The sequence below is a fragment of the Balaenoptera musculus genome, chromosome 15 (assembly GCF_009873245.2).
Source record: "Balaenoptera musculus isolate JJ_BM4_2016_0621 chromosome 15, mBalMus1.pri.v3, whole genome shotgun sequence".
Taxonomy (NCBI): Eukaryota; Metazoa; Chordata; class Mammalia; order Artiodactyla; family Balaenopteridae; genus Balaenoptera; species Balaenoptera musculus.
Window position 1 is genome coordinate 28,978,425 of NC_045799.1, and position 26,675 is coordinate 29,005,099.

General features: G+C 41.8%; 1 protein-coding gene and 1 pseudogene across 1 annotated transcript in view; both read right to left on the reverse strand.

Annotated features, from left to right (window-relative positions):
• Positions 1–1,412: 1,412 nt before the first annotated feature.
• LOC118881596 lies at positions 1,413–16,551 on the reverse strand (annotated as a pseudogene).
• A 2,615-nt stretch (positions 16,552–19,166) lies between these two features.
• Positions 19,167–26,675, reverse strand: part of LOC118880519 (signal-regulatory protein beta-1-like) — a 34,171-nt gene continuing 26,662 nt past the window's right edge. Inside the window, exons 5-6 of the mRNA XM_036824128.1 lie at positions 22,072–22,180; positions 19,167–21,447 (exon numbers count right to left, since the gene is read on the reverse strand). Of these exons, the coding sequence (XP_036680023.1) occupies positions 22,074–22,180 (107 nt within the window). The 3' untranslated portion in view covers positions 19,167–21,447; positions 22,072–22,073. The remainder of the gene's footprint in view (positions 21,448–22,071; positions 22,181–26,675) is intronic.

Sequence of the window (26,675 nt, forward strand, 5' to 3'; positions counted from 1 at the left end):
TCAGGCCCTACAAGAACAGGCTTCAAGCTGAATTTGGCCCATGGGCTGTAGGATGTCTACCCTGGTTCTTATAAAGCGGCAGTGAAACCATCCCTCCTTAAAGATTAGCACTACAAAACGAATTGATTGTACTAGTCATGTGCTTGAACATGTGAAAACCAAAGAAAGACAAATTACCAAGGGATGACCTAGGTGTGAAGAAATCAAGTCCTCAGGAGGCTCACGGGCCCTGGTCATGCATGGCCACCTTATCTTGGCATCCACGGTCATCAGCAGTGAATGAAGAAGGCCAGCTGGACTGATGCCCACAGTCCTGACCTGTGCTGGGTGCCCACTGGGTTCCCAGCAGGATTTTCTTGCTGGGCAGCCTTCATCACTCAAGTCGCCACTTCCTGCTGCGGCTCCAAGAGGAACAGAAAGCCACCTTTCTATCCCTCATCTGGCTTGGAGTCCAGCCTCGGAGAGTCCAGCTTCTCTGACTGCTAATGGCTCAGGAGTCTAGCAGCTACAGTGTGCTTTGCCTACACAAAGGGGACTGCAGGCCACGGACCGGCTCTGGTGGCTCACAGCCAAGGCCTACAAATTACTCTGGCATTTCAACTCACCAAGCATCTTATCCTGCCGGGGGAAAGAACGACTTCTACAAAATATTTTTAAGAACACTCTAGCCCGTTATGGGAAATCTGGGCCTTTCCACATCAGAGAGGAAGAATGGAATTTTGAAAATACTGTTGTTTGACTATTTTAAAGTGTAGCATCATCTGCTGAAGAAGATGGTCCGACTGCCAAGGCCTCCCAAACTGACAAGAGCTGAAATATCAAGTAGTATCAGACGTGCCTGCGGCCTATACGTTTCAAAAAGACATTTGTACGCAAGTGCACAAGTCTCGGCAAACATTTCCCATATCCCAGTTAAGAGAAAAGGACAGCTCGGCCAAGGCCCCACCTGGTTTTCTCCCGCGGGCCCACAGGCCACACCTTCCCTCTGCGCGATGCAGCGGGATGCTTTGACCTCTCCCTGAGACCCGACGGGTCTCCTGCAGGGTGCAGGGCCTAAAACACGAAGTCCACAGTTGAAAACAAATCCCTAGGGTTTGCAGCCTCGCTCAGGGGTCAGGAGTCTTTTTTCGTGGAGAAAGCCACTGCTCGGAATCTTGAGGATGTCTTCCCATTCGAGGCAGGGTGAGAATTCCAGAGGCCTAAGCCACGGGAAATCGGCCGGGAAGGTAGGGCGCTATGCCTGGGCTCCGTGCCTGCTGGCGGAATCTGTCTGGGGTGCGAGCTTGTGGTGAGCGGCTCTTTCTCTCTAGGGGGATAGCGCTCAGCAAAGCGTCGCGGCTGCCTGAGCTCCACGTGTCGGTCGGCCCCTTCCCGCGGTCCCTGAGAGCGCTGCGGGGCTGAGGGCAGCGTGCTCAGAGCGCGTCTGTCAGGCTCACGTAGCGCAGCGTGTAGTTGGCCCCGCGTTGTTGTCCCAGTGCTCGCCCTGGGCGCAGCGGTAGCAGACGGTGAAGTGGGCGGTGACTCCCGGCGCGTCCGCGTCTTCTCCCTACTTGGGCTGCAGGCCCGGGGACAGGCACAGTGCGAAGCGGAAGCTCTCGGCGCCCGGCACCTCCTTCGCGTCCCCGAGCTCCACTGAGGGCGCGTCCTGCGGCGGAGGCTCCCCTGGCTCGGGCCGCAGCTCGGCCGGCAAGTCCAGGAAGGAGCGCCCCTCGATGAAGGTGTAGCACACGGCCACGGCGCACGGCCCCGAGCAGCCCAGCACTCGGCCGGAGCCGGTCACCTCCGCGCCCCAGGGCGCCGAGCAGTGCGCGCGTTCCATGCACACGCGCTGCTACCGCAGTCGCTCGGCTTGGGGAGCTCGAAGAGAGGCCGCAGCAGGGGAGGCGGCACGTGCTGGGGGTGGTGGGGTGGGGGGGCGCGGTCCCCGCCGCCGCGGCCAGCAGGCCCGGGAGGTACTCCAGGTCCTCGGTGCGCGCCGGGAAACTTCGGAGGCGGGAGAGCACGGCGGGCTGTACCTGCGGCTCCTCGGCCTCGCTGAAGTGCTTCATGCTGTCCAGGCTCAGTCCCAGCGCGTCCGCGAACTGCACCCACTTCTTGCACTTGGCGCAGCAGCAGCCTGGCTGTGCGGCGCTCCCTCCGCCCTCTCGCCGCCCTCCGCGCCCGGCCCGGGGCAGGCGGCTGCCAGCTGCTGCAGGAACCCGGCCGCCTGCAGGATCAGGTCGGCGGGCAGGAAGAAGGAGCGCGCGCGGCGGCTGCTTTCCAGCATCTCCTCCTGCTCCCGGAGGGCAGCCTCTTCCTGCGGGGACAGGGGCTCGGCATCTGGGCTCTGGGCCTCCGACCCTCCGCCGCTGTCACCGCCACCCTTTGTGCAGATCCCCGAGGCGGGCAGCTCCTAGGCTGGCGGGGGATCTTTAAAGGGCGCAGGTCCTGGCGTCTTCAAACTTAGCAGCTGCGTCTCCCCCCCCACCCCCCCCCACCCCCGGACTCCAGGAAGTCATCTGGCCCCAGGGCTTGTCCTCTGGAGACATGATGCCTGGGTGGTGGAAAGAGCGCGCTGTAGCAGATTTCTTGTAAAGCAATATACCTGAAGCATCCAAAATACAATACAATGATAAGTGAACAGTTTAATAAACTGTGATGCATCCATACGAAGAAATACTACTCAGAAATACAAAGGAATGAGTTAGTTATATGGACAACAGCTTGTAATTTTCTTAAAGGCATTATGTTGAGTGAACAAAGTCAATCTCAAAATGTCACATACCGTAAGATAAGACATATTACATTCCTCAACTTATATAGAGAACAGATTGGCATTTGCCAGAGTTTTGGGTTGGTGGGGATGGGCATCACTGTAAGGGGCTAGCACATGGGAGACTTTGTGGTCAGGGAATGTTCTGCATCCTGACCATGGTGGTGGTTGCACAAACGTACACATGAGAGGATCAACATAAGTCAAATCTGGGAATGTTACAAACTCAGCTATCAATAACAATCTCACAATCATTATACCATATTTACTGACTATTAAGTTACCAAAATTATAATATAATTATATTAGGGTGATGGGGATAGAAAGTGAGAATGTGTGGCATGAGGTCAGGAGTAACAGAACATTACTTCCACATCTTCCATAGTGGGATGTCAATTAAAAATGCCTAAGTGAGAGACCTTCAAGATGGCGGAGAGATCACCTTCCTCCCCACAAATACATCAGAAATATATCTACACGTGGAACAACTCCTACAGAACACCTAATGAACGCTGGCAGAAGACCTCAGACTTCCCAAAAGGCAAGAAATTCCCCATGTACCTGGGTAGGGCAAAAGAAAAAAGAAAAAACAGAGACAAAAGAATAGGGATGGGACCTGCACCTCTGGGAGGGAGCTGCGGAGGAAAGGTTTCCACACACTAGGAAGCCCCTTCACTGGCAGAGATGGGGGGGGTGGGGGGAAGCTTCGGAGCCACAGAGGAGAGCGCAGCAACAGGGGTGCAGAGGGCAAAGTGGAGAGATTTCCGCACAGAGGAGTGGTGCCGAACAGCATTCACCAGCCCGAGAGGCTTGTCTGCTCACCCGCCGGGGTGGGCGGGGCTGGGAGCTGAGGCTTGGGCTTCGGAGGTCAGATCCCAGGGAGAGGACTGGAGTTGGCTGCGTGAACACAGCCTGAAGGGGGCTAGTGCACCACAGCTAGCCGGGAGGGAGTCCAGGAAAATGTTGGACCTGCCTAAGAGGCAAGAGAACATTCTTTAGGGGTGCGCAAGGAGAGGGGATTCAGAACACCGCCTAAATGAGCTCCAAAGATGGTCACGAGGCACGGCTATCAGCGTGGACACCAGAGATGAGCATGAAATGCTAAGGCTGCTGCTGCAGCCACCAAGAAGCCTGTGTGCAAGCACAGGTCACTATCCACACCTCCCCTCCCAGGAGGCTGTGCAGCCCGCCACTGCCAGGGTCCCGTGATCCAGGGACTACTTCCCCGGGAGAACACATGGTGCGCCTCAGGCTGGTGCAATGTCATGCTGGCCTCTGCAGCCACAGGCTCACTCTGCATTCTGTACCCCTCCCTCCCCCAAGCCTGAGTGAGCCAGAGGCCCCTAATCAGCTTCTCCTTTAACCCTGTCCTGTCTGAGTGAAGAACAGACGCCCTCAGGTGACCTACAGGCAGAGGCGGGGCCAAATACAAAGCTGAACCCCAGGAGCTGTGCGAACAAAGAGAGAAAGAGAAATATCTCCCGGTAGCCTCAGGAGCAGCGGATTAAATCTCCACAATCAACTTAATGTACCCTGCAACTGTGGAATACCTGAATAGACAACGAATCATCCCAGAATTAAAGCGGTGGATTTTGGGAGCAACTGTAGACTTGGGGTTTGCTTTCTGAATGTAATTTGTTTCTGGTTTTATATTTATCTTAGTTTACTATTTAGAGTTTATTATCATTGGTAGATTTGTTTATTGATTTAGTTGCTCTCTTCCTTTTTTTTAATATATAGATATATATTTTTTTCCATTTTTCTTTTTGTGTGTATGTGTATGCTTCTTTGTGTGATTTTTTCTGTAAAGCTTGGCTTTTACCACTTGACCTAGGGTTCTCTCTGTCCTTTTTTTTTTCTGTCCTATAGATTTTAGCACTTGTTATCATGATGGATTTGTTTTTTGGTTTGATTGCTCTCTTCCTCCTTCTTTTCTTTCTTTTTTTATTAGTTTTAATAATTTTTTTATTTTTTATTTTAATAACTTGTTTTTATTTTATTTTTCCTTTCTTTCTTTCTTTTATTCTCCCTTTTCTTCTGAGCCTTGTGGCTGACAGGGTCTTGGTGCTCTGGATGCGTGTCAGGCCTGTGCCTCAGAGGTGGGAGAGCCGAGTTCAGGACATTGGTCCACCAGAGACTTCCCAGCTCCACGTATATCAAACTGCAAAAGCTCTCCCAGAGATCTCCATCTCAACGCTAAGACCCAACTACACTCAACGACCAGCAAGCTACAGTACTGGACACCCTATGCCAAACAACTAGCAAGACAGGAACACAACCCGACCTATTAGTAGAGAGGCGAACTAAAATCATAACAAGGTCATAGACACCCCCAAACACACCACCAGATGCGGTCCTATGCAGCAGAAAGACAAGTCCAGCCTCATCCTCCAGACCACAGTCACCAGTCCCCTCCACCAGGAAGCCTACACAGCTCACTGAACCAACCTTAGCCACTGGGGTCAGACACCAAAAAGAACAGGAACTACGAACCTGCAGCCTGTGAAGAGGAGACCCCAAACACAGGAAGTTAAGCAAAATGAGAATACAGAGTAACAAACAGCAGATGAAGGAGCAAGGTAAAAATGCACCAGGCCAAACAAATGAAGAGGAAATAGGCAGTCTACCTGAAAAAGAATTCAGAGTAGTGATAGGAAAGAAGATCCAAAATACTGGAAGTAGAATGGAGAAAATTCAAGGACCTAGAAGAACTAAAGAGCAAACAAACAATGATGAACAACACAATAAATGAAATTAAAAATTCTCTAGAAGGAATAAATAGCAGAATAATTGAGGCAGAAGAACGGATAAGTGACCTGGAAGATAAAATAGTAGAAATAAGTACCGCAGAGCAGAATAAAGAAAAAAGAATGAAAAGAATTGAGGACAGTCTCAGAGATTTTGGGGACAACATTAAACGCACCAACATTCGAACTATAGGGGTCCCAGAAGAAGAAGAGAAAAAGAAAGGGACTGAGAAAATATTTGAAGAGATTATAGCTGACAATTTCCCTAGTATGGGAAAGGAAAGAGTCAATCAAGTCCAGGAACCACAGAGGACCAATACAGAATATATCAAACGAGAATCATGCCAAGACATATTAATCAAACTATCAAATATTAAATACAAAGAACAAATATTAAAAGCAGCAAGGGAAAAACAACAAATAACACCCAAGGGAATCCCCAAAAGGTTAACATCTGATCTTTCAACAGAAACTCTACAAGCCAGGAGGGAGTGGAAGGACATATTTAAAGTGATGAAGGGGAAAAAACTACAACCGAGATTACTCAACCCAGCAAGGATCTCATTCAGATTTGACGGAAAAATTAAAACCTTTACAGACAAGCAAAAGCTAAGAGAATTCAGCACCACCAAAGCAGCTTTACAGCAAATGCTAAAGGAACTTCTCTAGGCAAGAAACACAAGAAAAGGAAAAGACCTATAAAAACAAACCCAAAACAATTAAGGAAATGGGAATAGGAACATGCATATCAATAATTACCTTAAATGTAAATGGATTAAATGCTCCCACCAAAGGACATAGACTGCCTGAATGGATATAAAAACAAGACCCATATATATGCTGTCTACAAGAGACCCACTTCAGACCTAGGGACACATACAGACTGAAAGTGAGGGGATGGAAAAAGATATTCCATGCAAATGGAAATCAAAAGAAAGCTGGAGTAGCAATTCTCATATCAGACAAAATAGACTTTAAAATAAAGACTATTACAAGAGACAAAAAAGGACACTACATAATGATCAAGGGATCAATCCAAGAAGAAGATATAACAAATGTAAATAGATATGCGCCCAAACTCGTAGCACCTAAATACATATGGCAAATGGCAACAGCCAGAAAAGGGGAAATCGACAGTAACACAATCATAGTAGGGGACTTTAACATCCTCCTTTCACCAATGGACAGATCATCCAAGATGAAAAAAAATAAGGAAACACAAGCTTTAAATGATACATTACACAAGATTGACTTAATTGATATTTATAGGACATTCCACCCAGAAACAACAGAATACATTTTCTTCTCAAGTGCTCATGGAACATTCTCCAGGATAGATCATATCCTGGGTCACAAATCAAGCCTTGGTAAATTTAAGAAAATTAAACGCGTATCAACTATGTTTTCCGACCACAAAGCTATAAGACTAGATATCAGTTACAGGAAACAATCTGTAAAAAGTACAAACACATGGAGGCTAAACAATACACTACATAATAAGCAAGAGATCACTGAAGAAATCAAAGAGGAAATCCAAAAATACCTAGACACAAATGAAAATGAAAACACGATGATCCAAAACCTATGGGAAGCAGCAAAAGCACTTCTAAGAGGGAAGTTTATAGCAATACAATCCTAACTTAAGAAACAAGAAACATCTCAAATAAACAACATAAAATTACACATAAAACAATTAGAGAAAGAAGAACAAAAAAACCCTAAAGTTAGCAGAAGGAAAGAAATCATAAAGATCAGATCAGAAATAAATGAAAAAGAAATGAAGGAAACAGTAGCAAAGATCAATAAAACTAAAAGCTTGTTCTTTGAGAAGATAAACAAAATTGATAAACCATTAGCCAGACTCATCAAGAAAAAAAGGGAGAAGTCTCAAATCAATAGAATTAGAAATCAAAAAGCAGAAGTAACAACTGACACAGCAGAAATACAAAAAATCATAAGAGATTACTACAAGCAACTCTATGCCAATAAAATGGACAACCTGGAAGGAATGGACAAATTCTTAGAAATGCACAACCTGCCGAGACTGAACCAGGAAGAAATAGAAAATATGAACAGACCAATCACAAGCACTGAAATTGAAACTGTGATTAAAAATCTTCCAACAAACAAAAGCCCAGGACCAGATGGCTTCAAAGGTGAATTCTATCAAACATTTAAAGAAGAGCTAACACCTATCCTTGTCAAACTCTTCCAAAATATAGCAGAGGGAAGAACACTCCCATACTCATTTGAAGAGGCCACCATCATCACCCTGATTCCAAAACCAGACAAAGATGTCACAAAGAAAGAAAACTACAGGCCAATATCACTGATGAACATAGATGCAAAAATCCTCAACAAAGTACTAGCAGACAGAATCCAACAGCACATTAAAGGATCATACACCATGATCAAGTGGGGTTTATTCCAGGAATGCAAGGATTCTTCAATATACGCAAATCAATCAACGTGATACACCATATTAACAAATTGAAGGAGAAAAACCATATGATCATCTCAATCGATGCAGAGAAAGCTTTCGACAAAATTCAACACCCATTTATGATAAAAGCCCTGCAGAAAGTAGGCATAGAGGGAACTTTCCCCAATGTAATAAAGGCCATATATGACAAACCCACAGCCAACATCGTCCTCAATGGTGAAAAACTGAAACCATTTCCACTAAGATCAGGAACAAGACAAGGTTGCCCACTCTCACCACTATTATTCAACATAGTTTTGGAAGTGTTAGCCACAGCAATCAGAGAAGAAAAAGAAATAAAAGGAATCCAAATCGGAAAAGAAGAAGTAAAGCTGTCACTGTTTGCAGATGACATGATACTATACATAGAGAATCCTAAAGATGCTACCAGAAAACTCCTAGAGCTAACCAATGAATTTGGTAAAGTAGCAGGATACAAAATTAATGCACAGAAATCTCTTGCATTCCTATACACTAATGATGAAAAATCTGAAAGTAAAAAGAAGAAAACACTCCCATTTACCACTGCAACAAAAGGAATAAAATATCTAGGAATAAACCTACCTAAGGAGACAAAAGACCTGTATGCAGAAAATTATAAGACACTGATGAAAGAAATTAAAGATGATACCAACAGATGGAGAGATATACCATGTTCTTGGATTGGTAGAATCAACATTGTGAAAATGACTCTACTACCCAAAGCAATCTACAGATTCAATGCAACCCCTATCAACCTACTACTGGCATTTTTCACAGAACTAGAACAAAAAATTTCACAATTTATATGGAAACACAAAAGACCCCGAATAGCCAAAGCAATCTTGAGAATGAAAAATGGAGCTGGAGGAATCAGGCTCCCTGACTTCAGACTATATGACAAAGCTACAGTAATCAAGACAGTATGGTACTGGCACAAAAACAGAAATATAGATCAATGGAACAGGATAGAAAGCCCAGAGATAAACCCACGCACATATGGTCACCTTATCTTTGATAAAGGAGGCAAGAATATACAGTGGAGAAAAGACACTCTCTTCAATAAGTGGTGCTGGGAAAACTGGACAGGTACATGTAAAAGTATGAAATTAGAACACTCCCTAACACCATACACAAAAATAAACTCAAAATGGATTAAAGACCTAAATGTAAGGCCAGACACTATCAAACTCTTAGAGGAAAACATAGGGAGAACACTCTATGACATAAATCACAGCAAGATCCTTTTTGACCCAGCTCCTAGAGAAATAAACAAATGGGACCTAATGAAACTTAAAAGCTTTTGCACAGCAAAGGAAACCATAAACAAGACCAAAAGACAACCCTCAGAATGGGAGAAAATATTTGCAAATGAAGCAACTTACAAAGGATTAATCTCCAAGATTTACAAGCAGCTCATGCAGCTCAATAACAAAAAAACAAACAACCCAATCCAAAAATCGGCAGAAGACCTAAATAAACATTCCTCCAAAGAATATATACAGATTGTCAACAAACACATGAAAGAATGCTCAACATCATTAATCATTAGAGAAATACAAATCAAAACTACAATGAGATATCATCTCACACCGGTCAGAATGGCCATTATCAAAAAATCTAGAAACAATAAATGCTGGAGATGGTGTGGAGAAAAGGGAACACTCTTGCACTGTTGGTGGGAATGTAAATTGATACAGCCACTATGGAGAACAGTATGGAGGTTCCTTAAAAACTAAACATAGAACTACCATACGACCCAGCAATCCCACTAATGGGCATGTAACCTGAGAAAACCATAATTCAAAAATAGTCATGTACCAAAACGTTCATTGTAGCTCTATTTACAATAGCCTGGACATGGAAGCAACCTAAGTGTCCATCATCGGATGAATGGATAAAGAACATGTGGCACATATATACAATGGAATATTACTCAGCCATAGAAAGAAACGAAATGGAGTTATTTGTAGTGAGGTGGATGGACCTAGAGTCTGTCATACAGAGTGAAGTAAGTCAGAAAGGGAAAAACCAATATCATATGCTAAAAGATATATATGGAATCTAAGAAAAAAAAAAAAGGTCATGAAAAACCTAGGGGCAAGATGGGAATAAAGACACAGACCTACTAGAGAATGGACTTGAGGATCTGGGTAGGGGGAAGGGTAAGATGTGACAAAGTGAGAGAGTGGCATGGACATATATACACTAACAAACATAAAATAAATAGCTAGTGGGAAGCAGCCGCATAGCACAGGGAGATCAGCTCGGTGCTTTGTGATCACCTAGAGGGGTGGGATAGGGAGGGTGGCAGGGAGGGAGATGCAAGAGGGAAGAGATATGGGAACATATGTATATGTATAGCTGATTCCCTTTGTTATAAAGCAGAAACTAACACACCATTGTAAAGCAATTATACTCCAATAAAGATGTTAAAAAAAAAAGAATTTCCTTTGCATACTGACTTTCAAGTGAAGACTGACAATGCATTCCTAGGATCACAGCCTTTTCATCCACTCATACAACCAATATGTATTGAATGCTTTCTGGATGCCAAGTCCTGGGAGCTAAGCAGAAGGACCACAGTGGTGAATAGAATACAGTTGCCTTTTGGCTAAAGCTACCTGTCATTCAGTGTTGTTCAATTCTGCATAATGATGATGCTCTGCATCTGTTCAGAGTAATCCTTCATGTTACTTCCCTTCTGGGGTTGAATGCTACAGATAAGATAATTATGTGATTCTTGAAAAATCCATGACAAGATTCTTCTGAGACATTTCTTCCCAGAGCCAAGTGGCTTCTTTGACTTGATGTCTATTTGAGACAGTAGGCATATGAATTAGGCAGGGGCTTTAGACAGGAATTCAGGATAGTGTTCCTGACACCTTCATAATGATCAAGTTTCACTGTTTGGGACAGTTGAAAAGAAATCACCACCTGTGTTTGTAATCATCTGATATTATTTACTTTCTTGCATAAATGCATAGAACATATGTTAAGATATAATTCTCCATGGATCTTTCTGTAGGTTTAAAGCCTAAATCTAATACTTGGGCAATATATTTCTCACTTTGTAATATTATTATTATTACCTCAGATTGCACTCTATTCTAATTATTTGCAAACACATCACTTTCCTTTCAGCCTTTTTCAATATCCTCCCATATTAATTAATTCTTCCCATTTGTTACTTCAATCATTTGCTCTTCACAAATGCATCCATCTCAGCCAATGAATATTAAACATACTCGAATTTCCTACACCTTAAAAAAATCCACCTCAACTTATCTTTCTCCTGAATGTGTTGCTTTCTCTCTTTCCTTCCTTGCGCAGTCAACTAACTTTCTTGAATGAGCAGTCAGAACCTAGTGTCTCCATTTATTCACTTTCTGTTTACTTCTCAGTCCTTTGGTATATGGATATCACCAGAACCACTCAACTGGAACTCCTCTTGGTAAGGTCTCTGGTCACCAGTGAGTTTTCTCTGCTGTGATAGTAAATTCTATGTATCAACTTGCCTGAGCAATGAGGGGGTTCAGATATTTGATTAAACATTATTCTGGGTGTGTCTTGGGAGGATGCTTCTAGACAGAATCAACACTTGAATTGGGAGACTGAGCAAAGCAGATTGCCCTCCCCAGTGTGGGTGGGCCACATCCAATCTATTGAAGGCCTGATTAGGACAAAAAGGCTGAGTACGAAGAAGTCGCTCTCTCTGCTTGACACTATCTTTGAACCAGGGCATCCGTCTTCTCCTGCCTTCAGACTCAGACTGGACTGGACCCTCAGGTCTCCTGAGTCTCCTGCTTGCCAAGTGTAGATCTTGGTACTTCTCACTCTCCATAATTGCATCAACCAATTCATATATATATATATATATATACATATATATACACACACACACACACACACACTGTTAGTTCTGTGTTTCTGGGGAACCACAACTAATACAATCACTAGGTCCAACTTAGTTCTGCTTCATATCCTTATGGCATATGAAGTCATTCACCAAACTCTTCCTCTTCAAACTCTTTCCTCTCTTAGTATTGTCACACCCCTTTCTTCTACTTCTTATCGTATCTTTCTGACTCCAATTCTTTGGCTCTCCTCTTCTGAAATGTTCACTAAATTTGATATTTTAAAGTGATTCCTTTTTCTTTTTCTGTACTCTGTTCCCCAGTGGAATATTATTTCAACTTCAACTACTGTGTATTTGCTTTGTCTTCCAAGTCTTCACCTTTGTAAGTATTCATCCTTCTGATCCATACACATTCTCCCTGTTGTCTAGGAGATGTTTCTCTTTGGATGCCTGCATGCACTTCAGACTTAACGCATTCAAAAGTAAGCACATTGCTTTGTGACCACCTAGAGGGGTGGGATAGGGAGGGAGATGCAAGAGAGAAGAGATATGGGGATATATGTATATGTATAGCTGATTCACTTTGTTATAAAGCAGAAACTAACACACCATTGTAAAGCAATTATACTCCAATAAAGATGTTTAAAAAAAAATTGGCTTGCAATAACTTCCAGCTGAATCAGTCTTCATTAAAGCCTTCCTGGAAGGGATTTTGGTGCACAGCTGTCCTTAGTGTCTACCGTTTCCTGCAGTCAAGTGCTAAGACAGAGAACTTTCAACCCGAAGAGTGCACGGACTTGGAGACAGAAGTCTGACTCCTTCTCCTTGAAGAGGATGTAGGGGATGGAGGAATGGAATTTGGGGATGAATGCCTGAGAGTTTTATTATTAGCCCAGCGTGTCCTTCCTTCCTTCACCTTCATCCCTTGCTACCCTGAGTCCTTGACCTACTACTGTCTGCACCCCAGGCGTATGGCAGGTGTTTTCACACCAGATATTCCCAGCCATGCTGCCCAGAGGGGCTGGCGAGAGGCTGCATCCACCTTTTCCCACCCTGGGTGCCTGAGCCCTCAGGGTGATGTTGGTCTGGACTGGGGTCTGCTCATCCTGGACCACCCAGCAGACAAACTTCTTGCCATCCAGAGTGACCTCTGCCTGCAACGTGTGTTCCAGAGAGTAGGTCCTGTCTGGGCTTCTGATGACCTGAGGGGACTTCATGGTTTGTGTCTTATGCTTGTTCTCCATCTGGGAGATGTGCAGGTTGGAAGGGTAGAAGTGGCTCACATGGGTACAGCCACTATGGAGAACAGTACGGAGGTACCTTTAAAAACTAAAAATAGAACTACCATAGGATCCAGCAGTCTCACTCCTGGACATTATCTGGAGAGAACCATACTTTAAAAAGAAACATGCACCCCAACGTTCATTGTAGCACTATTTACAATAGCCAAGACATGGAAGCAACCTGAATGTCCATCCACAGAGGAATGGATAAAGAAGATGTGGTACATATATACAATGGACTGGTAGTCAGCCTTAAAAAAGAACGAAATAATGCCATTTGCAGCAACATGGATGGACCTAGAGGTTAACATACTAAGTGAAGTAAGTCAGACAAAGACAAATATCATAGGATATCACTCATATGTGGGGTCTAATTTTAAAAACAATACAAATGAACTTATTTACAGAACAGAAACAGACTTACAGATATCAAAAACAAACTTATGGTTACTAAGGCAGAAACGTGGGAGGGGGGAGGGATAAATCAGGAGTTTGGGATTAACATACACGCACTACTATATATAAGATAGATAATCAACAGGGGCTTATTATATAACACAGGGAACTCTACTCAATATTCTGTGATAACCTGTATGAGAAAAGAATCTGAAAAAGAATGAATATATGTATATGTATAACTGAATCACTTTGCTGTACACCTGAAACTAACACAACATTGTAAATCAACTATACTCCAATAAAATTTAAAAACTAAAATAAAATACAGACCATAACACTAATAAAGACTATTGAAAACACTGGAAAGAAACAAAGAAAAGTGGTTCACATGGCACGTGAGATTCACTCTCTGATGCATATGGATTTGCATCCCAGAGGGCTTGGTGGTGATCTTCAGGGTGGGGACAGCTAAAGACAGAAACAGAAAGAAACATCCATTGAAATTACCCCAGCCTGCCTGCCCTCTATGTCTTCTTTTCCCAGGAACCAGCCACAAGATCTCTCATGCTCAAAAAAGTTACCTTTTTAAAAAAATTAAAGAAATACTTTTTTCTTTGATGCTCAATGTAAGGCAAATAGAGCTAAATGTTAAATTAATTAAATAGGTGTAGGGTATTAGAGCACTGCTTTCTGTATCTATAATCTTTGGTATGTTGTGTTTTTGTTTTTATTTATCTCAAGGTATTATTTAACTTCCCCTGTGATTTCTTCTTTCACATACTGGTTATTTGAGAGTGTGTTGTTAAATTTGCACATATTTTTGATTTTCCTGTTCTACTTCAGCTATTGATTTGTAATTTCATTCAATTGTAATCAGAAAAGCTATTTTCTATAATTACAATCTTTCAAAAAATCTTAAGACTTTTCTTGCTGCCTACCATGTGTTCTATCCTGGAGGATGTTCCATGTGCACTTGAGAGGGATGTATATTAGGGTCTTGTTCAGTGGAATGTTCTGTTCATGTCGGTGAGGTCCAATTGATCTGTAGTGTTATTAAAGTCCTCTCTATCCTTATTAATATTCATTCTGGTTGTTCATTTATTATGGAAAGTAAGATATTAAAATCTCTTTCTATTGTTTTATTTCTCTGTAATTCTCCCTTCCATTCTGGAAATATTTGCTTCTTATATTTAGAGTTCTGACATTTGATATACAAATATTAGTTATATTTTCTTGGTTGAATTGACCCTTTTACCACTATATAATGTCCTCTTTGTCTATTGTATCCATTTTTTACTTAAATTCTATTTTATCTACTCTTAGTATAGCTACCCCTGCTATCTTTTGGTTACAATTTTCATGGACATGTTTTTCCTTTCTTTCACTTTCAGCCTTTGTATGCTCATAGATCTAACGTGAATCTCTTATAGATAGCATGTACTTGGATCCTTGTTGTTTTTTCCCCATTTAGTCAATCTATGTCTATTTATTGAGGAGTTGAATCCATTTACATTTAAAATAATTACAAATGGGGAAGGACTTCCTATTGCTATTTTGTGAATTATTATCTGTATGTCTTGTATCTTCTCCCCTCCCTTCCTCTCTTACTACCTTCTTTTGACTTTCATTGGTTTTGTTTATTTCTGCTCCAATCTAATCTTTTTATTTTCTTCCTTCTGCTGGCTTTGTATTCTGAACAGAGGAACATACTCACCTCAGAGTATTACACAATATTAATTCAGATGGTGGCAATGGGAAGGACACACTGATTGTCCCCAGAGAATAAAAGAACAGCAGAGCTTGGAGTACAATTCTCAGAGCAGACCAGGTAAATGGCAAGTGGCAGGAGAGTTAATTAACCCCTCCTGGAGGGCTTTTCTGGAAGAAAAGATCTGGAAGTGGGTGACACTCACAACCCCTCCTTCTAGTCTCATGATTCCCCAGAGCTACTCCTGGCCATAGTAGGAAGACACACTCACTCATTGACTTCCTGTGGGTGGGACAAGGTCCCTGACTGAATTGTGGTGACCCCTCAGGTACTTGCCAGCATGTTCCAATCACATTCCAGTTGGAAATAGGTGAGTGGAATTGTGCAGGTTGGAAGAGATTCTGCTTGCCTGATGATTCCTTTGTTTTGGCTCAGTCGATATTGGGCATTTGGGGGCAAATTTCACCCAGGTTGAGATTTCATCCTGAATCCAGAAGCTAAGATATAGCTACAAGTATCTGTTTCTAATATTCAGGATCAGAAAATAGGTCATAATAGACACAATGCATATTTCTGAGCCCAGGTTTGTCCTGAAATTTCAGAATGACTAGTCAGCCTTCCAGGTCCCAGTTTTCCAACTTTTTGGACCATGCAATGCACACATTTAGTTGCCTTTTTCCTACCCCCAATTTTTTTACTTCAGAATGTCCATGTCTTATGTTCAGTTTCTGGTGGTGTTGGCCATCACAGAAGGGCCCTAGCCTCTCAACCTGGCTTGATTGAATATTAGACATAGGACCCCAGAATGAATAACCAGAAGGGTCATCAGCAGGATACCAGCTTACTGGGTTGTTTGTGAATGAAGGGGCCCAGGACCCAGTATGTGATAACGATGTAGTGCATATTGCAGAGTTTGTAAAAGTCTACTTTTAGCAGACAAGGGGATGGAGTTTACCAGATTATTTTCACCGTTCATGGACACATAGTTGCCTGGACCAGATATATGGACATGTCAGGATGCCCTTTCATTAACTTCACACAGTATAGGTGCTACCATCCCATGTGACACATCACTGATGCAGATGGAATCAATCTGTTTGGTTGGTCATTGTGCTTTCCATTTAGAATACTTTGGGGAATTGTCTTCCACTGAAACCATAGATTACTTATCGTTCTGGCCCAGTCCCATTGAACCACTAGACAGGCGCTCGTGGGGACAAAGAAGACATTTTGCAGCCCCGGTTTACAGTACCTCCAGCTTTGACTGACACTGAACTCTCAGGTTGTTTTACCGGAACTCTTCACCTGAAGTTCCTGTAAGAAATGTCAAATCATTGATCATGTTCCTTGCCTTGGCCCAAGATGTTCTGAGGTTCTGGTATAGATCAAGATGAGGTCTCATTACACATCCTTTCAGCCATGTGTACTGGCACCAAAGTATAAAAATTATAAATGTGGTTGCCGTATGGGTGAGAAGGAGACCAATGCACAGAAAGGAGGATGGCACCTTCCTTGGGCATCAGGATATGAGGATGGCCTGCAGAATAGCAGGCACTTAAATAAACATATTTACAATGAGGACAAATACATTTCTATTAAATGAGAAATGTCAAATAGAATTTGTGTCAAATTTTTCTTTATGTTCTGGGATCAGAGACAAGGCCTCAAGCTAAGGACAAGGTGTTCATAACCAACATACTGTGTTCAGAGAGTGACCTGGAGAAAGAGCCATCTCCCATTTTCTGCAAGCTCTTTTATGATGCAAAAGCCCACTCATCCAAAATAAATGTTGATACTTGCATTCTCCATGAAATTGATATTTTTCCTAATGGGTGAAAACTGGTTCTTAGAGTGTGAAAAAAGCTTAACTATCACAATGTTTCATGGTAATGTTCAACCCTATCCAACAAAATCTTATTCCTCAGTATTTAATTGCTCTTGGTATGTGTTCTTGGGGATCACACAAGCAGCAGCATTATCACTGAGTTCATGGAAGATACACAGAGTGTATGCAAGATGAATTCTACAAAACTATGGAGGACTTTCTCTTGATGGATTTCTCAAATATAATGCATTTGTTTTCTATTGCTGAATAACTTATCACCAAAAACATGGTGGCTTAAAAAAAAACAAGTCTATTATTTCATAGTTTGAGTGAATCAAGAGTTCAGGAACAGCTTAACTTAGCTGTCATTCACAGAAAGAAGATGAGGTGGAGACACAGGGAAATGCCATCTACAATCCAAGGAATATCTGAGGTTACCAGGGGCTGGGAGAGAGGCCTGGAAAAGATTCTCCCTGAAGTTCATAGTAGCTTTATTCATACTTGCAAAAACTTCAAAACAACCAAGATGACCTCCAGTAGGTGAACTGGTAAAGAAATTGGTAAATCCAGATAATCAAATGTTATTCAGAACTAAAATGATATGCGCTCTCAAGCCCTGAAAAGATGTGGAGGAATCTTAAATGCTTATTAGTAACTGAAAGGAGAAATCTATATGCTGCATGATTCCAACTATGCAACCTTCTGGGAAAGGGCTCCACCCCATGACTTAATTCATTCCCAAAGACCCACCTCCAAATACCATCACTTCAGGGGTTAGACTTGAACATATGAATTTCCGGGGGATACAAACATTCGGTCCATAACAGACTTCCTTAAGTTGTACATAAAGTCCTTGTCTGTGGCAAGGTCCCATGCAGGATACCACACACATTTACTTGTCGTGTCTCCTCTCAGCTGTGACACCTTCTCTGACTGTCCTTGTTTTTGATGATTTCTACAGATTTGATGAATACTGCTCAGATGTATTGTAGGATGCTCCTCTGTTACATTTTGTCTGATGCTTTTCTCATAATTAATCTAGGGTTATGGGTTTTGGGGAAGGTCCCAGAGGAGAAGTGCATTTCCATCAAATCTACATGATTTATGCCTATTGATATTGATTTATTGTTGGTGAACACTTGATGACCTGGCTAACTTGTATTAGTCAGGTTTCCCCACTGTAAAGTAACCCTTTTTCCTCCTTCCATTTGTCCCCTTTGGAAGGGAGTCACCACGTGCAGCCCATACTTCAGGGGTAGTGAATTGGGTTTCCCCTTATTTAGAGTGAAGTGTCTTCACAAATTGAAACTTTCCTGCAAAGAAGATTTTTTTTAATTCTCCATTTATTAATTTATTAAATTATTTATTTACATCTATATGGACTCATAGATATTTATTATATTTTGGTTTATAATCTGTCTTAGTCTATTTGGGTGCTATAACAAAATATCACAGACTGGATGGCTTACAACAGAAATTTATTGTTCACAGTTCTGGATGCTTGAATTCCACTATCAGCTTGGCAGTATGATTGGGTGAGGGCTCTCTTTTGGATTGCAGATTTCTCATTGTATCTTCACATGGCAGAAGGAACTAGGATGATCTTGGGGGTCTCTTTTAGAAGGGTACTAATCCCATTCATGACAGAGGATCCCTTATGAACTAGTCATGTTCCAAATGCCCCAACTTCTAACATGGTCACACTGGGCATTAATATCCTAAAATGTGAATTTTGAGGGGACAAAAACATTCAGAATATGAATATATATATATACATACATATATATATGTGTATATATATATACTTATATATATATCCAATATTTTATATATTTCTTGCCCAAATTGTTCCAGCTTTGTCCATTGGGACCTCTTTCAGTTTGTTCCTGAGCCCCTTTGACAAACTCTTATCAATGTCAGTTTTTGCTTTTTGGTTTTGTTTTCTTTTGGTTTTTCACTTCCTTGGTTTCTGAAGAATATTGAATTTTTGATAGGATTTCTGAACACAAAGAAGAGAGATTAGCCTTTAATGAAAAAACTTTAGAACACAAGAGCCAGGTGATTGAATTAGATAATTTTTATTTTGAAATCCAACATCTAGTAAAAACTAATTCATTCATTTATTAAATTAAACAATGGCCTAGTATGTGGCAGTCACTGTTCTAGCACCTGAGGATTCAGAGTCCCTTCTCATAGAACTGGTGTCCTGTTTGAGGAAGAGACAACACATACATCAGGGTTCATTTTGTCTGGTGCATGAATAACATCAATCCCCCAATACAGGGTTCAGATTTCAGTTACCACAGAAACTTTACTGTGAACAATACATAAAGTACAACTTTGCTGCTAAGTATACTTCATTCCACAAATCATTATGTACTAACAGATGCTCATCGTGATCAGTCACCAATCATATCAATTCTTTGAAAGTCTGTAGTGATTGGTCACTGTGACTCTGTTACACAGTTTAGTCACAGACAGCAAAATAGGTAGTTGTGTTTTCTCCTGTCTCCCAGTGATAAACCCACATGACATTTACAAAAGTGAATAATTATAAAAGGGAATTGGCAACAAAGATGAAAGTGCCATGGAGAGACAAAATATCATGATGCGAGAAGTTATATTCAAACAATATAAATGGATTACAGAAGAAATAGCTGACCAAGGAATGGTACCTTAATAGTGTTAGAAAGATTCTAGATATGCAATCAGAAGAACTTAGTAAAGACAAACTTACCACATAAATGAGGAAAGTGGTGGTGAGGAAAAGGGTGAAAACGTCCCAGAGGAAGTGACAACAGCAAATACTTTGAATTAAAGAAAGTTTGTAAAGATTTCACAACATTGAGAGTACAAGGCATAAAATGTCGGAAACTGATCCAAACTTCGCAAGGAGCATAATCACCAAGTTGTAAAAAAGATGTTCTTATATTATAAATTATGCAAGAAGAAGAAGGCAAGCACTGTTCAAACACTTTGGATACGTTTTTATAACGAAATAAATTGTTTTAATTCTCACTGTTTCTAATTTGTCAAACTACATATTATTAGTAGCTGACAGTAAGAGAGTTCCTAATATTTTGAAATCAAATTTTAATGATCACAGAACAATCTTTATTTATCCCATTGATTACTGAGATCACTTTCCATGATTCAGTTTACACAGTAATTTTTATGGTCCTTCTCTACCATGCAAAGTGAGAACTGCCTATGCTTTGTATGTCAGATGGTAATAAGTGTTCAGGAAACAAATTAATCAGGTTAAGAGGTCATGGAATGCGAGGCTGAGAGAGGAATTGATACTTTATACAGGGTGGTATATGGAAGATGCCTTGATAAAGTGATATTTGAGCAGAGGCTGGAATGAAGGAAGAGAGTGAGTCAGGCAGACATGTTGGAGGAGGAAGCAGAGGAATGATAGGATTTGACTTACATTCCCAAGGAATCACTGAGGCTGAACAGGAAAGCCAGTCAGAGACTATATCAATGGTGCAGGAAGAGATGATGGTGGCTGGGACCAGGGAGCAGTGGTGGGGGTGAGAATGTGCAGATTATGGATGCAATTCAGAAGTGTGCTGGAGGGGATTGGACTGGCTCATGAGAGCTGATATTTACGTTTTCAGGAATTTTGCAAACTAGTTGTTAAACTGTTGCTAACTTGAAATTGACCACATTGGGTGTATTTATACCAAGAAATTTTCTTTATTTTTTTTTCTTTTTGGATAGTTAATTGTTAAAGAGTTCCATCTCACCACTGGACATAAACATTTTGAGGCAGAATTGAATATGTGATATAAAAGAAAGAGAAATCAAGGATGACTCCAGGCTTCTGGACACAGTATATTTACCATTAGCAATAGGGTTGGGAAGGATGCAAGATGATAGAAAAACTACTCTTCCCATCACGGAGAGAGGAGGGAACACTACTTTCTGGGATTGAGAAGTTGGCTATTTAGACAACGAGGAAGGAGAATAATTTTTCTTAAAACTAAGATGGGGAGTCATTTTTACTAAATAGGCACCTCAAAGGGTGGGGAGTCAGGTGAAGGCAGGAATCCAGAGGAGAGAATAACTCCTCAGCACAGGGCATTATTGTGTAGTTCATGGCTGAGTCCAAGGTGATGGATAAGAGATAACCTGATCTGTGTTGATCTGACTTATTTCTCACATTCCAGGGAAGTATCCTGAGTCAGCCCCCAGAGCTACTTCCCATGATCCTTGCTCAGGACCATGTATGAGACCCAACTCTGGGGGCTTCAGGGGCATGTGGGCAGGCAAGTCTCCATGGAGGGGAGGCATTTGGAGCAGAGTCATGGAAGCTCCCAGCTGAGTCCTTCTCCTGGGCTGGGCCCCTCAGGAAGGGAAGGAGGCAGCAGACACTGAGGGTGACACCAGCAGGGAGGAAGGAAGGAGCTGTGGGAAACATGTCCATATTTAATTATCTGCTCATCACTCAGGAAACGTTCCTTGCATGCCTCCTATGTGCCCAAGTGTTCTCCTCCCAGGATGTCTGTCTTGAGAGGATGGGCAACCCCTGGGATAGCACTCTGACCCCTCAGCCTCCTCCCCAGGTCCTGATGCCCCATCCCCAGACCTTCTATTCTGTCACACGGAGGGTCAGAGCAGAAGCCACTCTCAGAATAGCCAATCCAGGGTTCTCAACATTACCCGAAAATGTGGATTCCTTTTGCCCCAAGGAGCCCCAGGACTCAAGTGTCTAGAAATGGTCTCCAAGGGAACCACCCACTCAGCTCCTCCTCATTCAGCACCCTCTGCCCACTTCCTCCATAGAACTGCTAAGAGACACCCTTTGAAAACCACTGATCCAGCCCACCTCCTCCAGGACCTTACACACCTCCTGGGAGTTGGGCACCTCTTAGAGGGAAACAGGATACTCGAGGGTATTGAGGGAAGTGTGTCCCCTTCTCTTATCTCCCCATGGGCCCTGACCATGTGTGACCTGTGAGCTGGCTCCCCTACTGACCTTATTTCATCTAGGACAGATCTTGTCCTGCCCTCCCTCCTACCCCAACTTACAGTCAGGCCCAATGCTTCCTGTGGACAAAGATGACAGAGACACCGACCACCAGCAGCACTTTGGGGCCTAGGAGGAGAACCACCAGGAGAGGAGAAGACAGCTCTGGGCCTGGAAATCATCAAGGGACAAGAGGAGCGATTAGAGGGATCACACAGGAGCCACTCCCAGGGGCCTCCACTTACTCCATCTGAGGCCACCTGGGCCCATCAGCACTCTGAGGCTTTGCCCTGCATCCTGGTCTCAAGTTTGAGGCAGATATCAGCACACAGGAGTCCCTCATTCTCCCACTGTATTTTCTCAGGCTGCAAGGGTGTTATTACTTGAAGAGAAAATGTCAGAAGTGAACATAACTGTGAGACAAGAGAAAATTCACCAAATCCTAATTGTCTCTCACTAGGCTGCCATCCCATCTTCAACCAGCCACCAGGAAAATTATGGAGAAATAGACAAGGCAGCTAGAGTTATTTGGAAATACCACCACCAATATAAATTTGTCTAAACTTTGAAAATATTGGAAAAGTGTCCTAAGGAGCACAGATCATAGAAAGGGGTTTAAAAGTATGCGTGATTTAAAAGGGTTGGAACAGAATCCCCAGAATCTGTGCATATGTTACCTTACATGTCAAGAGGGATTAGCAGCAGTGATTTGTTAAGGATCTGGAGATGGGCACATTTTCTTAGTGGAGGCCATGTAATCACAAAGATTCTTATAAGTAAAAGATTGAGGCAGAACAGTTGGAGGAGATGTGATGTCAGAAGCAGAGGTCAGACTGATGTGAGGCCACTTGCCAAGGAGTGTGGGCGCCTCTGGGAGTTGGAAAAGGCAAGGAAATGGATTCTTCTCTAGAGCCTTCTGAAGGAGCAGAGTCCAGCCACCCATTGTAGACTTCTGACCTCTACAACTGTATGATAATGCATGTGTCTTGTACTAAATCACTAAATGTGGTAATTACTTACACTGACTTTAGGAACTTAATTCAAGGAGAACAGATGTGAATAAATGGATATGCATGAGTTAAAGTGCATAACTTCTGGGTAGAAAAATTGAAAAGAAGGAAGACATGCTGATGGCAATTGAGGGATAAAGGGAAAAAGAAAAAAGTAAGGGGAAGGGATTTAGGTTCCTGAAAGACAAAAGAGAACCAGAGTATTAGAGGACTCAGAACGTTTCTCCCACTATCAAAACCAACCAACCAACCAAAAACTCCGTTAACGTCTTGATTTATGCTGTACTAGGGAAGATAGGTCCATTAGGCTAGAAATATTGTAAAAAAAAGCCTATACCATAAAAACAAACAATAAGATGTGCATCCTCACACCAGACCCACTGGACGCAGGTCTGCAGTGGCTGGAGCACTCAGATGCCCGGGGTAGGCTTTGGATCCGGGGAGAAGGATCACATCAGCATCTTACACTTCTCTTCAGCCTGCCAACCTAGATGCTCCAAAAAACATTTCCAGCCTTACTACACTAGCAAGCATCATGGGTCAGGCACCCTGCAGCACCCAGAAGTACCAGCCCTGGTTGAGCCTGAGCAGAAGATGGAAGATTAAAAAGCATTTACAGGCCATGCCAGACAAGATGGCATGGACTCTTCTCTCCTACTCCCCTCGTTCAGTACAACTTGAACCCTAGAAATAACACACAGGACAAGCCTAGAAGGACTTTGAGGTGGAAGAGGAGGCAGACTGTCTAGGGACCTGAGGACTGGAGGAAGAACACAGCAGTCAGGAACCAAGCACAAGAGGAGACACAGGTGTGGCACTAGGAAAAAGAAAAAGTCTAAAACAATAATGTAAATTCCTGCCTCAAGAAATGAGAAATGAAGGAGCAAAATAAACCCAAAGCAAGCAGAAGGGAGGAAATAATAAAGAAAGAAGAAAAATCAGTGAAAATGAAAACAGATAAACAATAGAGAAAATAACTGAAACAAAGAGTGGGTTCTGAGATAGAACCTTATCCACCAGAGAGCAGAGAGCAGAAGCAAGAAGACCGACAATCCTGCAGCCTTTGGAACAAAAACCACATTCACAGAAAGATAGACAAGATGAAAAGGCAGAGGGCTATGTACCAGATGAGGGAACAAGATAAAACCCCAGAAAAACAATTAAATGAAGTGGAGATAGGCAACCTTCCAGAAAAAGAATTCACAATAATGATAGTGAAGATGATCCAGGACCTCGGAAAAAGAAGGTAGGCAAAAATCGAGACGATGCAAGAAATGTTTAACAAAGACCTAGAAGAATTAAAGAACGAACAAACAGAGATGAACAATACAATAACTGAAATGAAAACTACACCAGAAGGAATCAATAGCAGAAAAACTGACGCAGAAGAATGAATAAGTGACCTGGAAGACAGAATGGTGGAATTCACTGCTGTGGAACAGAATAAAGAAAAAAGAATGAAAAGAAATGAAGACAGCCTAAGAGACCTCTGAGACAACATTGAACACAACAACATTCACATTATAGGGATCCCAGAAGGAGAAGAGAGAGAGAAAGGACTGGAGAAAATATTTCAAGAGATTATAGTCAAAAACTTCCCTAACAAGGGAAAGGAAATAGCCACCCAAGTCCAGGAAGCACAGAGAGTCCCATACAGGATAAACACAAGGAGAAACACTCCGAGACACACAGTAATAAAACTGGCAAAAATTAAAGATGAAGAAAAATTATTGAAAGCAGCAAGGGAAAAATGACAAATAATATAAAAGGGAACTCCCATAAGGTTAACAGCTGATTTCTCAGCAGAAACTCTACAAGCCAGAAGGGAGTGGCATGATATACTTAAAGTGATGAAAGGGAAGAACCTACAACCAAGATTACTCTACCCAGCAAGGATCTCATTCAGATTCGATGGAGAAATCAAAAGCTTTACAGACAAGCAAAAGCTAAGAGAATTCAGCACCACCAAACCACCTTTACAACAAATGCTAAAGGAACTTCTCTAAGTGGGAAACACAACAGAAGAAAAGGACCTATAAAGACAAACCCAAAACAATTAAGAAAATGGTCATATGAACATACGTATCTATAATTACCTTAAAAGTGAATGGATTAAATGTTCCAACCAAAAGACACAGGCTTGCTGAATGGATAAAAAAACAAGACCCATATATATGCTATCTACAAGAGACCCACTTCAGACTTAGGGACACATACAGACTGAAAGTGAAGGGATGGAAAAAGATATTTCATGCAAATGGAAAACAAAAGAAAGCAGCAGTAACAATACTCATAAAAGAAAAAATAGACTTTAAAATATAGAATGTTACAAGAGACAAAGAAGGACACTACATAATGATCAAGGGATCTATCCAAGAAGAAGATATAACAGTTATAAATATATATGCACCCAACATAGTAACTCCACAATACATAAGGCAACTGCTAACAGCTTAAAAGAGAAAATCGACAGTAACACAATAATAGTGGAGGGACTTTAACACCTCACTTACACCAATGGACAGATCATCCAAAATGAAAATAAATAAGGAAACAGAAGCTTTAAATGACACAATAGACCAGATAGATTTAATTGATCTTTATAGGACATTCCATCCAAAAACAGCAGGTTACACTTTATTCTCATGTGTGCATGGGACATTCTCCAGGAGAGATCACATCTTGGGTCACAAATCAAGCCTCAGTAAATTTAAGAAAATTGAAATCATATCAAGCATCTTTTCCGACCACAATGCTATGAGATTAGAAATGAATTACAGGGAAAAAAACATAAAAAACACAAACACATGGAGGCTAAACAATACGTTACTAAATAACCAAGAGATCACTGAAGAAATCAAAGAGGAAATAAAAAAATACCTAGAGACAAATGACAATGAAAACACGATGATCAAATACCTGTGGAATGCAGCAAAAGCAGTTCTAAGAGCGAAGTTTAGAGCTATACAAGCCTACCCCAAGAAACAAGAAAAATCTCAAGTAAACAATCTAAGCTTACACCTAAGGGAACTAGAGAAAGAAGAACAAACAAAGCCCAAAGTTAGCAGAAGGAAAGAAATCATAAAGATCAGAGCAGAATTAAATGAAATAGAAACAAAGAAAACGATAGCAAAGATCAATAAAATTAAAAGCTGGTTCTGGAAAAGATAAACAAAATTAATAAACGATTAACCAGACTCATCAAGAAAAAGAGGGAGAGGACTCAAATCAATAAAATTAGAAATGAAAAGGAGAAGTTACAACAGACACCACAGAAATAAAAAGCATCCTAAGAGACTACTACAAGCAATTCAATGCCAATAAAATGGACAACCTGGAAGAAATGGACAAATTCTTAGAAAGGTATAACCTTCCAAGACTGAACCAGGAAGAAATAGAAAATGTGAACAGACAAATCACAAGTAATGAAACTGAAACTGTGATTAAAAATCTTCCAACAATCAAAGGTCCAGGACCAGATCACTTCACAGGTGAATTCTATCAAAAGTTTAGAGAGGAGCTAACACCCATCCTTCTCAAACTCTTCCAAAAAATTACAGAGGAAGGAACACTCCCAAACACATTCTATGAGGCCACCATCACCCTGATACCAAAACCAGACAAAGATACTACAAAAAATGAATATTACAGACAAA